The sequence below is a fragment of the Fistularia commersonii genome, chromosome 16, assembly GCF_037954325.1.
Source record: "Fistularia commersonii isolate RoL2024-O1a breed Wild chromosome 16, RoL_Fcom_v1.0, whole genome shotgun sequence".
Classification (NCBI taxonomy): domain Eukaryota; kingdom Metazoa; phylum Chordata; class Actinopteri; order Syngnathiformes; family Fistulariidae; genus Fistularia; species Fistularia commersonii.
Window position 1 is genome coordinate 1,185,904 of NC_141299.1, and position 13,786 is coordinate 1,199,689.

At 44.6% G+C, this 13,786-nt stretch overlaps 1 protein-coding gene across 1 annotated transcript; it reads right to left on the minus strand.

Annotated features, from left to right (window-relative positions):
• Window positions 1-946: 946 nt before the first annotated feature.
• pgm1 (phosphoglucomutase 1) lies at window positions 947-13,461 on the minus strand. The gene is made up of 11 exons (XM_086162469.1): window positions 13,092-13,461; window positions 9,491-9,653; window positions 7,217-7,360; window positions 7,007-7,132; window positions 6,731-6,921; window positions 4,784-4,938; window positions 4,555-4,670; window positions 4,326-4,461; window positions 3,562-3,745; window positions 3,281-3,415; window positions 947-1,539 (listed from the first exon to the last, which is right to left on the minus strand). Exons 1-11 carry the CDS (start codon window positions 13,335-13,337, stop codon window positions 1,450-1,452), a joined length of 1,686 nt encoding a protein of 561 aa, XP_086018595.1. The 5' UTR covers window positions 13,338-13,461; the 3' UTR covers window positions 947-1,449.
• Between the last annotated feature and the right edge of the window lie 325 nt (window positions 13,462-13,786).

Genomic DNA, 13,786 nt, shown 5'->3' on the forward strand with positions numbered 1-13,786 from the left:
GACCTCGCTTGATAAAATAAATGTGCCTTTGGGACTTTTGAGATGTCGCACTTCCACATTGTGAGGATGAATTCAGAAGCACAATGTCCTGACGAGATACGAGGACCCACCTCGGCCACGGGCGTGCCGACGCCTACCTTCACGACTGGGATCTCCACCCTGATAACCGTCTGCACGTTGGGAAAAGCGCGACGCGACACATGATGGACCTTTTAACCAGACGTGAGAAAATCTAACCTGTTTACAAACACGCAGTTGGGTGCGTTTTTTTTCCGTCTCGCCCCGCTGGTGTCGACGTGCCTCTTGACATGCAGTGACGTGACAGAAATCTGCAGATAATACACCGCCTGTGATTGGGCCCAATTTTCCCCTTTTTGCGATCACAGAGAAATCCACGTCCCCCTCACTCACATTAAGTCAATTACAGGCCCATTTCCGTGCAGATGACAGAGCGGCGGCTGGGGAAGGAGGTCAACAATGATCCTGTTTAATCTCAGATAAGCCTGTGACTTTAAATGGCTTTCATGGGTTCCTGTGTGAAAAATAGAAAAAAAATGTCAAAGTTTGACGCTGTTTCCAGCTTCTCAAAGTGTGTTTTCGGCAGGTTCCTATTTTCTCTGGAAGTCCACCCGTCCCCATCGCACCGCTCCGTCATTCATCTCGATTAGGCAGAGAGATTTGCGTGGGAAGAAGGGAACTCATCAGTTTGTGTTTCCCTGGCTCAAGTTGACTTATTTCTCCTGGAATCCCATCCTGAGACTTGGCTCGCCCCTCCGGCCGGTCGGGATCTGTTCGATTGGAAGGAGCTGGAGAGAAATGATTAATATCATCTAATATGCATTTCCAGGAGAGCAGGAACACCCTGAGGCTCAGGGTCGACAAATTCCCAGACGTTCGTCTTATCTGTGAGCAGAAATGCATGGAAGGAACGTCCGCCGATGCCGGATGTTTTTAAAATGATCTTTTATTGATGGCTGATGTGTGAATTCACAAGGCTTTTTCCGTGGATTGCGGGGTTCGGGAGGCGTGTTTGGAGTCGGAGGAAGGCACCGGGGTGGTCGAAGGAGAAGGGTCGGGGATGAATTTGCCCTGACGGTTGGTTTTATGCCATTATTTCACGGCAGAACCTGTTTGAACATTTTTCTCCCCCCCCAAAAAAAACATGTGGCGCTGAAATCTATCTGTACATCGAGGGGATTTTCAGAGACAGATAAATGCCGAGCCACACGTGTGCGTTTCTGTTGCATCTGCGATTCTCCCGCTGCGGGACTAATAAAGGATTATCTTATCTAATCTGTTCTCCAACAGATGTTCCCCTCTGGCTCTCTTCAAGGAGCGCCGGTAGCTAGAGAAAAGACCATTTTCCAGAAAAAAAAAAAAAAAAAAAAGGCAAATTCATCCCCAAGTGCTGAGGCGCCGTGTTCCTGTGGGTGAGCGGTGGCGGGGGGATCATGTGATCACAGTGGGACCGGTGCGTCCGGTCTTCTCCTGGAGCTGGGAGACCTTCAGGGCGATATCCACCAGGGGGGCCAGCATCACCTGCAGGGGGACAACACACACACACACACACACACACACACACACACACGTATGAAAAACGGAGTTTATCCAGAGGCTCTCCAGCTGTGCAGCAGGAACGCAGGTTGATGGATTCAGGGTTAATCAAAGACAGTAACGTTGTAGTTCTTGCAGGAGGAATACTGGTAAAGATATTGCTAAGCACACACACATATATTTTGGGTTTGGCCTAAACTGAGCTTGTTTTGGAAGGAGGTTTTTGACACCCTCACAGCGGTCTTCAAACATAAAGCCCTACAACTTGCATTATTAGGACTAAGCCCTATGGGTAAGGTCAGAAAAAATGAAAAATACCTCCTGAACATCTTGCTCACAGAAGCATTAAAAGTCATAACATATCAGGTGGTTCAAAACAGATGAATCTGAAAATTATGGGACATTTACCAGATGGAGCAAATTACATTCTCATTAAGACTTACTAAACGATGGGCACCTGTCATGTCTTTACTAATACAATAACTTTGGACTCAAAAAGTGTTTTTTTTTAATTATTTTTTCACCCCCTACATTATTTTTTTATTTTAACCCCGATATTTCTGTCACTATTTCATGTCATCTCTCACAACCTCACCCATTCATTCATATTATCTTGCCGTTTAGTTTTGGTTGTCTAATTTCCCCCTTGCTGCTGTTGTTGCTCACTCTGCTGTCTATTTATTAGTGTATATTTTTGGGTTTTTCTAATTGTCTCTCTATTTAACTCTATATTCATATTTATTTCACATTGAAAATATGCTACGCCGCTGTGCCATATTTTCAGTGTGAAATAAAGGGGTCAATAAATCTTATTTTATCTTTTTATATGTGGCATATGTACCTGTCAGATTGATGAAGAGAAGTTAAATAAAAAACAAAATAACAAAACGGCAGAGGTGTGAGCTGTGGTCACTTAGCAAAGTGTGACCATCAGTCTTTTTGTAATTCTACATTTTATTCAAGATCACCGCACCCTGCTTTACATTGCTCTCAGTCACCAGATGTTTTTTTTTTTTTTTGACAAAGACAGAGTCTGATTCCCCGCGCGTTCATGCATACTGATTGAATACCAACTAGCCGAACGTACTGCATTCCCAAAGCGGTTCTTCCTCCGCCCTAAAGCCCCGAAGCCCCGAAGCCCTGTGACCTTTCGGTACGTTCATCAAACCGAGCCAGCTGGACCATTAACCGGAGGGACGCTTATCAGATTCTCCGGTGACATGTTTTCACTTATCCATCCATTCATAATTCACGGGCGTCAAAGAGGAATTAAGGCTTTATATTTGGCTCCTTTCATTGGACACAAGCTGGTTGTCCACGCCGTCTTTATTTCTCCCTCGCTTCACGTTACTCGCTGATAAACTGCCACAACTCCAGACCCGGCCAGACATCTCCATCATCTCCACTTCACAAAGTTGAATAACGGGTGTTCTGGAGAACTCCACCCTGGCTGGAGATCTTCTAAGACAGGCTTGGAGCGGATCGGAGCGCCTGAACGCTGACCCCTGACTGCCTTCCCCCCACGAGAATCACGTCGCTAGCGTTCCCAAAACGTGAAATATCCTGAGATCAGCAAGAAGGCGCCTTCTTTGCTGGGAAATTTCCTTTTCCCCCTGTTTTCATCTGACTTGCCCTAGACCATCCCGGGTGCTCGGCCTGTTCCGGCTCATGCGTTCGTCATCTAGCGATCCCTCCCGAAGTCCAGCGAGCTATCATCGCGCCTGACCTGGGGATCCTGGTAGATCTTCTGGGGGTCCTTCTCATAGCTGTCGATGTAGAGCCTGATGGTTGCTCCCGCGCTGCCTGTGCCGCTGAGGCGGAAGATGATCCGAGAGCCGTCGGAGAAGATGATCCTCAGTCCCTGAGAGGGAAGGAAACATGGACAGGGGATATATGGAACATCTACTCCAGCTTTTTTGACACCAGAATACCCGATCAATCGTGCATTCGGTAACGTGATGAGGGCTGGGAGGCTGAGACGTCGGCAGTTCTGCTGGAAAATCTGACCTGGTTTTTGGAGACGCTTCCGTCCACCGGGTCCGTGTAGGCAAAGTTGTCGGCCACGGCCACCTCGTACGTCTTATCGCCCGAGGAGAACTTCTTCCCGACGAAGGACGGGTCGAACATGGCCGACTCAAGATGCTGGATCATTTTGTTGGCGGCGTCCGAGTCGACCTCTTCATAGTCATACCTGCGTGAAGAGGATAATAGTCATCCATCCATCTAGATGCGAGAATGTTTGGGTGTTTTTATATAACGCATGCCTATATGTGGCACAGATAACGCATGAATTACCACCTTTAAAATGTAATATGCTTCTACAACATCTGTTTTCACAGTGCATGTCCAAGAGCGCATGGTAAACATTCGAACAAAACGTTAGCGATGACATTACGGGAATGCCCTTCAAGAATAATATAGCAAACATGCTTTCCATCATCCATTTGTAGCCTGAAGAACAGGAATCCAATATTCCAAGCATCATGAATAAAGCACTGCTGTACTTATCCTGTTCCATATCATCCACTGTTTGGAGAACATCTGAAGTTCTGCAGTTTAGACAAATCTAAGCCCTTGTTTTGCTCACAGTGACAACATGGAGAATTGAGAGAGGGAGCGATCAGTGCAGACTCCCGACACTGAACGAAAACACATGCGCCAACGTTCCATGTGCTGTAGGGCTCCCAGTGGCCACTAGAGGGCGCCGTCGCAGCATGTTACGCTATCCGACCATTGGTGCCGATACGCCTCCTGCTAAACTCTTTGCTGACCTGGTGAAGAAATTTCTGCCAAACTTCTGCCAGTGATCTTTCATGATGTCTTCCACGCTCTGCTTCCTTGTGGCCAGGATTGACAACCACGCGAGCACTGCCCACAGGCCGTCCTTCTCGCGGATGTGATCTGAGCCTGGTTCGGCAGGAAGGGGGGGGGGGGGGGGGTCAGGGGTGTTCGTCTTTTTTCACCAGAATCCTGCGGTCAGCCAATAAGACATTAACGTACCTGTGCCAAAGCTCTCCTCCCCGCACAGCGACAGTTTGCCAGCGTCCATCAGATTCCCAAAGAACTTCCAGCCAGTCGGCGTCTCGTAAAGCTGCATCTTCAGAGCTTTTGCCACACTGACACAAATCAGCACACATGAGCAGATTAAAACCGGGAACATCCGGGCCCATGAAAGTTAGATGTTTCCTGACGTTTCTATTTAGCGAAGTAAACGTCGCACGGTTCTCACTTGTCCAGGGCTCCGCTGGTGGGCATGCTGCGAGCCAGGCCCTTCACGCCAGTCTTCTGGAAGTACGGGATGCCGGTGATGTTGGCCGCGATGACAGCCACGGAGTCCGAGGGATTCACGAAAAAGCCGTGCTTGCCCAGCACCATGTTGCGGTCCTTAGGAAGGAGTGAGTTGGGATGACTCGAGATCAACGTCCAGGAGCGAGGGAACATTGGTTTCAGAATCGCTTTCCACGTGCTTATGGCTTAATCTTTATTGCACATTTTCTTCTTCTTTTCAGCTTTTCCCTTCATGGGTCGCCGCAGCCAATCAACCTTCTCCATCAAATCCTATTCTCTGTATCCCCCTTTCTCACACCAACTACCTTCATATCCTCTCTCACTACGTCCACAAATGCTCTCTTTCTCTAGACCTCCAATTCCAGCATCCATCTACCAATATATTCACTATCCCTCCTTTGTACATGACCGAACCATCTCAGACTTGATTCTCTGACCTTCTCTCCAAAACATCTAACGTGCTGTTCCTCTGATAGACTCATTCCCGATCCTATCTATCCTGGTCACTCCCAAAGAGAACCTTAGCATCTTCATTTCTGCAACCTCTAGCTATGGAATAGGACACAATCATTTTGCAAACACTTTTATACAAAGCAACCTACAGTGGGGGTGCCGGGCATTGAATCCAGCACCCTATACAAGCGAAACATGTTCTCTACCACTGAGCTACACATTCCGATATCTGCTACCTTCCTCTCACACCTTTGTCCCCCAGGAACACTGAGCTATGCCTCCTGTCCCTTTGTCATTGTACCTGTTTCTAGGTCATACAACATTGCTGGTCTCACCACTGTCTTGTTCACCTTTCCATTCATTCTGGCTGATAGTCTTCTATCTCACAGTACCCCGGACACTTTTCTCCACCCATTCCAACCTGCTTAGACTCATCTCTTGACCTCTTTTCCACACTCTCCGCTGCTCTGTTGACCTCAAAGACTCTTGACCTCAAGTACTTGAAATCCTCAAACGTCTTGATCTCCACTCCCTGTAGCCTCACCGTTCCACCCGGGTTCCTCTCATTCATGCACATAAACTCTGTCTTGCTGCGACTAATCTTCATTCCTCTCCTTTCCAGAGCATACCTCCACCTCTCTAGATTTTCCTCTACCTGTCTGCTCTCGCTACAGATCACAATGTCATCTGCAAACATCATGGTCCATGGAGATTCCTGTCTAGCTTCATCTGTCAGCCTGTCCATCACCACTGCAAACAAGAGGAGGCTAAGAGCTGATCCCTGATATAGTCTCACCTCCACCTCGAACTTCTCTTCTCACTAGAGCACATCACACCACTGTCTCACAGCGAGCATACATCTCCTGCACCGGTCTAAAATACTTCTCTGGCACTCCAGACTTCCTCATTCAATACCAGAGCTCTTCTCTTGGCACCCTGTCATAAGCTTTTTCTAGGTCTACAAACACACAATGCAGCTCCCTCTGGCCTTGTCTATACTTCTCTATTAGCATTCTGAAAGCATATACTGACCTGTAGTACTCTCTCTTGGCATGGGGACATACTGCTGTTCACAAATTCTTCCACTACTCTTTACCATAAATTCATTGTATGGCTCATCAACTTTATCCCTCTATAGTTATGATATTCCTTTATGAATATCATGTGCGTGTCAGGCTGGGAAACGTCACTGTCCACGTCTAAAGCTCTGAGGTTACTTGAGCTGAGCTCCGTGGAGGGAGCCAGGACCATGATGCTGGCCCCGGTCCTCTGCGGGCAGCCAATCAAACATGAGAGAATATGAAACAATTAACTTTTACAAGAGATGAAATCATAGGAGGTCTGTTTGAATGTCGTACCAAAGTCTTTAACAACCGCGCTCCCACCCCTCTTAAAAGAGAATCTTGTGAAGTCTTCCCGGAAAAAGGAGACTTACGCCGTCCCCATCGAAAGCGGCTCCAAAGTCGTACTCTCCGCCTTTCATGGTGTTGACCAAGTCTGCAGCGTAGGTCAGGTTGGGGTCGGGGTGGTGGCCACCAAAGTCCTCTTGAGGGACGCAGTTGACGGCAGAGTTGGCAGGAGACCCCAGCTCTTCACAGACGATCTTCTTCACGTAAGGGCCAACCACTGGCAGGGAGGAGCATGTGTTGTTAAAGGGGTCATATTAAATAGTTAGGTGGGCAGAAACTGCATTCCGGAACGTCCGTCAGACCTCCGTGCATGGCATCCAGACGAACGTTAATGTGTTTGGGTCCGGACAGAAGATCCTTCAGCGCAGCAAAGTCAAAGATGCCCCTCAGCATCTCAGCATAGGCCTCCACAGAGTCCACAATCTCCACTGGGACAAAGACAAGCGTCACAGTCAGTCACCGTTCATGTCCAACCCTGACAATCAGAACCTCTCTGCTCGAAGCATCTGTACCTGTGAAAGGTTTGAAGGTCTCCACCTCAAAGGTCTGCTTGCCAATCTTGGACAGATCCACTTTCAGCTCAGGGCAGATATGATATTCCTGCAGGGTTTTGCTGATCTCAAATATTTTGTTGGTGATGCCCTCTGGAGCCGGTCCTGGGGGAGAAGAAGGTAGCAGATATTGGACCTCTGTAAATAACTATAAATAAATACCGTAAAAAACTGTAATAACTGTAAATAAATACCGTAAATAACTGTAATACATGTAAATACATACTGTCATTTCCTGTAAGTAAATGTAAATAAATACTGTAAATAATTGTAATAACTGTAAATGAATACCGTAAATAACTTTAATAACTGTAAATAAATATCTTAAGTAACAGTAAATAAATACTGTCATTTCTGGACTACCGAGCGCGCCTGACTATAAAGATAACAAAATAAATCTATGTGTACATATATAGGCCGCCCTTGACTATAAGCCGCAGGTGTCCATGCTGTAACATGAGATATTTTAACTTTTAATTAAATATAGACCGGTTACATCCACAAATACAGACTGGAAAAGCTTTTTTCCGAACAGTGCCCATAACACAGCCAATGAAAAAGATTAAATGGTAAATAAGACAAGGGAAAATCCATCCATTTTCTATCCCCACTTTGTCCTACTCCAGCTGATCGCTACCTTCGTCTTCCTCCAAAAACCATTAAAGTTGTCTTTCTCAGAGTCCAAATAAAACGGCCTCAGAATTTCACAGAAGCTTGTTAGCCTGAAAAAATCCATAAATTAGCCGCATTGTTGATGAAGCCCCAGTTTTGAAAGTGTGTGAAAAGGTAGCGGCTTATAGTCCAGAAATGACGGTAGATTGAAATCTTTGTTGCATGTGATGCAAATTTACCACTGCCCTCAAAAAGACCCAGATCTGAGGATCAGTGGCAAGGCGGAACAATCAGGACAGACTTGAGAGGTTTTTATTTATATATATTATTTGGTGCATTGTAATGATAGATGTCTTGCTATCTTCTGTTGATTTATATCTATATATATTTCACTTTTTATTCGTTGACATTATTTGATTGTTACGCTGCTGTAACAAAGGAATTTCTGCTATGGGGATTAATAGAGTTTATCATATCTTAATTCATGCATTTTTTCCATTTTAATATCCAACACGACTCCTTAGGGCGTTGCAGGGCCGACAGCGGTCAGGTTACTCTTTTCCAAGGGGAGCAACTTTTTTGTGTGCATAATTATTATTATTATTATTATTATTATTATTATTATTATTATTATTATTTATTTATCGTAAAATTTTATAACAAAATAATAGCAAAACAACACGCTCTACAATGCCTCCTAAATGCTCAGCATCTACCCAAAAGTCTGGTATAAACCCAAAGCGTAGCAGGATGATGCTGACTATTGCTGAAAAGTTAAAACTTTTCGATATGTTAAAGGACGGCAGAAGTTCCACTGAAGTCGTCTGCCATTGCAGCATTAACCAATCTACAGTTTGCTACATTGAGAAAGACAAAGCTAACATCAGGAAGACAGCGACTTTAAGCTTCAGTAAAACAGCAAAATAGGTGATGACGAGACAAAATAAAATCATTTTAAAAATTAAAAGATTTGCTCTGCAGTGCCAAATTTACTAATTTACTGTACATTTTGTATTATATTTCAATGATTACTGTATGTTACAATTAACCAACTGTTTAGTGTACCATATAAAAGTGTAGGAAGCGTAATACAGTCGATGGTGGGTTGATAACCGTTTGCGGGAGGTTCTTGAGGTTCGTTGAGGGTTAATATATCTGTTAATACCATCAAAATGATCACGTCTTGCGGAAATTCACTCGTGGGGGGTCTTGGAATGTAACTCCCGCGAAAAGTGAGGTTCCACTGTAATTTTAAAAATGTACATCTATTTTGTTGACTTCCTCTGGGTTCTCCAGGTTCCTCCCACAGTCCAAAAACATGCAGGAGGTTCATTGGACACCCTCAATTGTCCAGATGAAAGTTGTTTTTGTCTGTGTGACGTGTGAATGACAGTGAAAGGTTGTTTGTATCCATGTGAGGCCCTTTGATTCCCTTCCCCCGTGACCCTGAGTGCAGGGGAAAAGGTACAGACAATAAATTCATTTGTGTTTTCTACTTATGAGAAAAAAATCAGGATGATTTTTGAATTCGGTGTGGCTTGTACAGGCTGCAATCTACCATTAATCATTTAATCGTCGAATTAGCAAAAATATGTCACAGAACCCTATGCGGTCGTCACTCACCGCCGCTGGAGATGTTGTACTTGATGCCAAAGTCCCCGTTGGGGCCCCCCGGGTTGTGGCTGGCGGTGAGGATGATCCCGCCCACGGCCTTTATCTTGCGGATCACACAGGAGACGGCCGGGGTGGACATGATGCCGTTCTGGCCGATCACCAGATGTCCGATCTGCAGAAAGGTTAAGCTCATTCAGTGAGGGCTACGCGAGACTCCCCATGTAGAATCGGCTTCCAAAGTCTGAGGATCGGGTATGATATCAAAATATTTGGAGCTTTTTCAGATGATTTAGCGTAGTCATCATCACACAGATAGCGTTTTACACAAATTTAGGTGTAACAGAGGCATAACGGTGTTGAAAAGTGTGCGAGTCGTCATAATAGAAAGAATATTCAAAAAAGATTGATACAAATAAATAAAGAAGATGTAGAATAATAATCATAATATGCAAATCCCTTGAAAAAAAAGTCGTTTTGGATTCTAAGATGCTTGTCGTCTAAAAAAAAGATCACCAAATTCTGCATGGGATCAATATTTTCATTGGCAAATATGCAAACCCAATTACAGTGAGTCTGCGTTCACCACGTTGATATGGTTATATGATATGGTGATAAGGGCTTCAAACTTCATGGCTTATGAAAAGGAGCTCTTGGTTTCATGAGAAAGACCCTTTTAGAGAGTAGATACTCTTTCAAGATGGAGCAGGAGGCAGATTTTAGGTGGTGGCAGCTTCTTCTCCCTTTTACCAAGCTTTTTTTTCCCCTGGTGCTTTCTTATCGAGACTGGAAGTAGCTTTTTACCGCCTCTGCACAGCCGGAACACAGAGGATGCAGTGATTGGGAAAGAAAAGCCTGGTCCAAACATCAGGACACCATTTTTCAGCTGAAAACACTGCATCGCTGAAATACCTTGTGGTCTGACTAAAATGCAGAACTTCACCCTGAGGAAGCATCAACATTGTAAAACCAATTTGTAACAGTCGGTTTTTGTGCGACTTAATTGTGTGAACTGTATTCATCACCGGCTGCATTCCGGCAACCACAAAAGAGACAGAAGGATGCCACTGTGGACGAAACAATACCGCAGCAATTAGTTTACAACGCCGAGACTTTGCAGCAATTAGAATAAAACAAATGTTGACTTAGAGCCTCGACCAAACTCCAAATACGATGTGAAGTATTCAAATAAAGCTACAAAGAAAGTATTCAGACCTCAGAAGGGAAAGAAAGAGGCGTTGCCTGATCAAACATGTTCAACTGATAATCATTCAAATCCCCCTCCTGAATAAGATGTCTCTTCTCATTCCTGTATATTGGATTACTGGACAATTTTAACTTTAAGCAAGTGAAAGAGATTAAGCTAACATTTAAATGAAAAACACTTGACACTCAATCGTATGATTGGGTTGCACAACAGCTCCCTTTCTACTTTCATGACCTCTTCCCCATTTTGACAAGACTTCTTTCTAATAAACTTCTCATTTATGCGGAAAAAAAAACAAACTCGAATTTGTGTTTATAATTATTCTTTTATTCTCACTTTTTGCAGTCAGTATTTTATTATTTCACCCTTCAGGAGTTCCCACAGCCAATCACCTGCCTCCGTCTAACCCACAGCCAATCACCTGCCTCCATCTAACCCACAGCCAATCACCTGCTTCCGTCTAACCCACAGCCAATCACATGGCTCTGTGTTGCATTTGAAGACTGTGTTGCATTTGAAGATCCAAAAAGAAACAATAAACTTATCCATTTTTGTACTCGTAGTAGGGAACGGAGACCCAATCACAAGCTGGCATGTTTTAACGGAAAGTGTAAATCGGCTTTTACATTCAATACTGCAAATGTGCATTTTCTTATGTGCTCATTGTGCTCAAGAAATGGAAGTTTAAGTCTTAAATGTGATAAGGCAAATGTTTGAGAAGCCCTTCCTGTTGCAATATTCATTAAATACAAACAGGACTCGGAAATGTACACTGGGAATAGACTTGAAAAACTAGTTTAATGTGCATGGAGTCTAACAAAGGGTAAGGTCTAGGTCTAGTATGAAGCACTTGATCTGGAAAAGAATTACAGAATTACAGTATTTACTGGCACACTGTAATGTAAACATGGAGGAGGATCATTATAAGAGAGACGTAAACACTGAAATAATTAAAAATAGATCATCAGTCTGTTTGTAAAATCTCAATTTGTATCATTGCAGATTTAATTTCCACTTCATCTTTCATTCATTTTTATTCCATGTCCTTCCTAAATGATCTTTTCAGCAATAGTCAGCATCTTCCTGCTACGCTAGGGTCTATGCAAAACTTTTGGGTAGATCCTGGGCGTTTAGGAGGCATTGTCGAAAAATCAGAAACTCTTTCACAAACAAAATAAAATAAAGTTGACAGTATTCATGTTTTGCGAACAGCAATAAAGTGGACCAGGACATTGAATGCCGGGTAAAACCTACAAGATCAGCTGCTTCTCTCCACGAACCAATCAACATGAGGAATGGAACAACATGCTCAATCAGCCAATAGCAAGCCAAGTACGGATCTTCTTAGCCAATGATGTTCCATATGAGATCTCGCGTGGGTCCAATGGTAGGAGTGATAGTTCGCAATCCTGGATATCTCGTATTTTATTTTTTTTGCTTATTATTATTATTTTTTTTTTTACTTTACATCACAAAAAAAAATGTTCAAATCCGTGAAGTAGTGAGGATTAAAAATGAGATTGGGAGTTGGGGTCAAATAACCTTAAAATCAGTTGTGACATGATATTTTGTGAAATAACCTTAAAAATCAGTTGCATGAAAAAACAGCTAAAATCACCAGAGGATGGTGATTTTGAAATTATTTTCTCCTGCTGTTGTTATTTTTATTATTATTATTATTATTATTATTATTCCTGGAGGTCAGGGCAATGACACTGCCCCTCTCTCTGTGCTCCAGACATATGCAGAGCAACGTGACCGGCTGCACATCCCGCCCCTGCCGGCCTGGATCCAGCCTCATCTCACAGAGACACAAATTGAGGGGGAAATAAACGTTTTCGCCCTGTTTGTCAAAGCTCGGCGGTTCCTCTGCATGTAGTCAGAGAATCTCAGCAGGGTCTTCAGTAGTGAGTCTCCATGTAAAGGTCAAAGATGACCTTATTCACTGCTGGGGATCCGGTTACCTGCTCTTTAAGCGACGGGGGGGTCAAACTTCCACCGTGGACAAGTGCATGGAGACGATAGTTAGTCGGCGTTACTCTTACTTACGTTACTACTCGGATATAGAGTAACGTGTAGATGAGAGTGAATGAATGAATGAATGAATGAATGAATGAATGAATGAACATTAATCGGATCTAGCAAAGCTAGCCAAACTGAGGTTTTAATTCCTTTTGCTGTCACAATCATTTGATATTAAATATCACCGAACACGTTACTAAAACGTTTAAACGGTCGAATGATAACGATAACACCACATTTATTACGGTCGTTGACTATTTATTGTTTTTTAAATTACATTACCTCTTTAATAATAATAATAATAATGATACACGTAGCTAATTGGGGCAGCTAGCATAGCCTTAGCTAGCGTTAGCCACGGTCGGACACTTGTTCTCCACTGACCCCGTTGGCGGCGGCGATCTGGACGATGAGCTGAATCGCGTCCTTCATGAAGAACCTGCCGTCTCCTCCCACCACCAGCCGGGCCGCCTGGCGCTCGGCGGGCTCGACCACGGAGATAATGCTCTGGATGAAGTTCTCCGCATAGTGCTGGTTCTGCTGGAACACCGTCACTCTCTTCCGCAGACCGCTCGTACCGGGCTTCTGGTCCGTGTACGGCTTGGTCTTCACCGTGGTTATCTTGACCATGTTGTCGCCCCAGTGAGCACCTGTAGCCGCCCGGTGTGATCCGCAGTGAGGGTCCCGAGGAGGCGACTGCAGTGGCGGGGTTGTCGCACGTACAAGGCGGCCAACCCTCCGCCGGACCCGCCCCCCTCCGGTTAAAGGGCAAGCAGACTCCGAGGAACGGGGCCTGCTTGCAGGGGCGTGCAAAGGTCTGAGGAGGCCCGGGGCAAATCCTGATCGGAGGCCCAACAGGCTGCAAAGCAATAGGCCTGATAGACTTAGAACATTTATGAGAAAGGACAACATTTTGAGTTCATATTGGAGCGTGATGCGGGGAAACAGTACCCCCCAATCCTTTGCGAGCGATGTGTGACACTAACCTGCGACGTTGGTTGACGTGACGTGGGTGCAACCTCAGCCCAACGGTTAGCGCTGAGATCAACAACGGTGACGTAAGGTGCAGCAACCCTTGC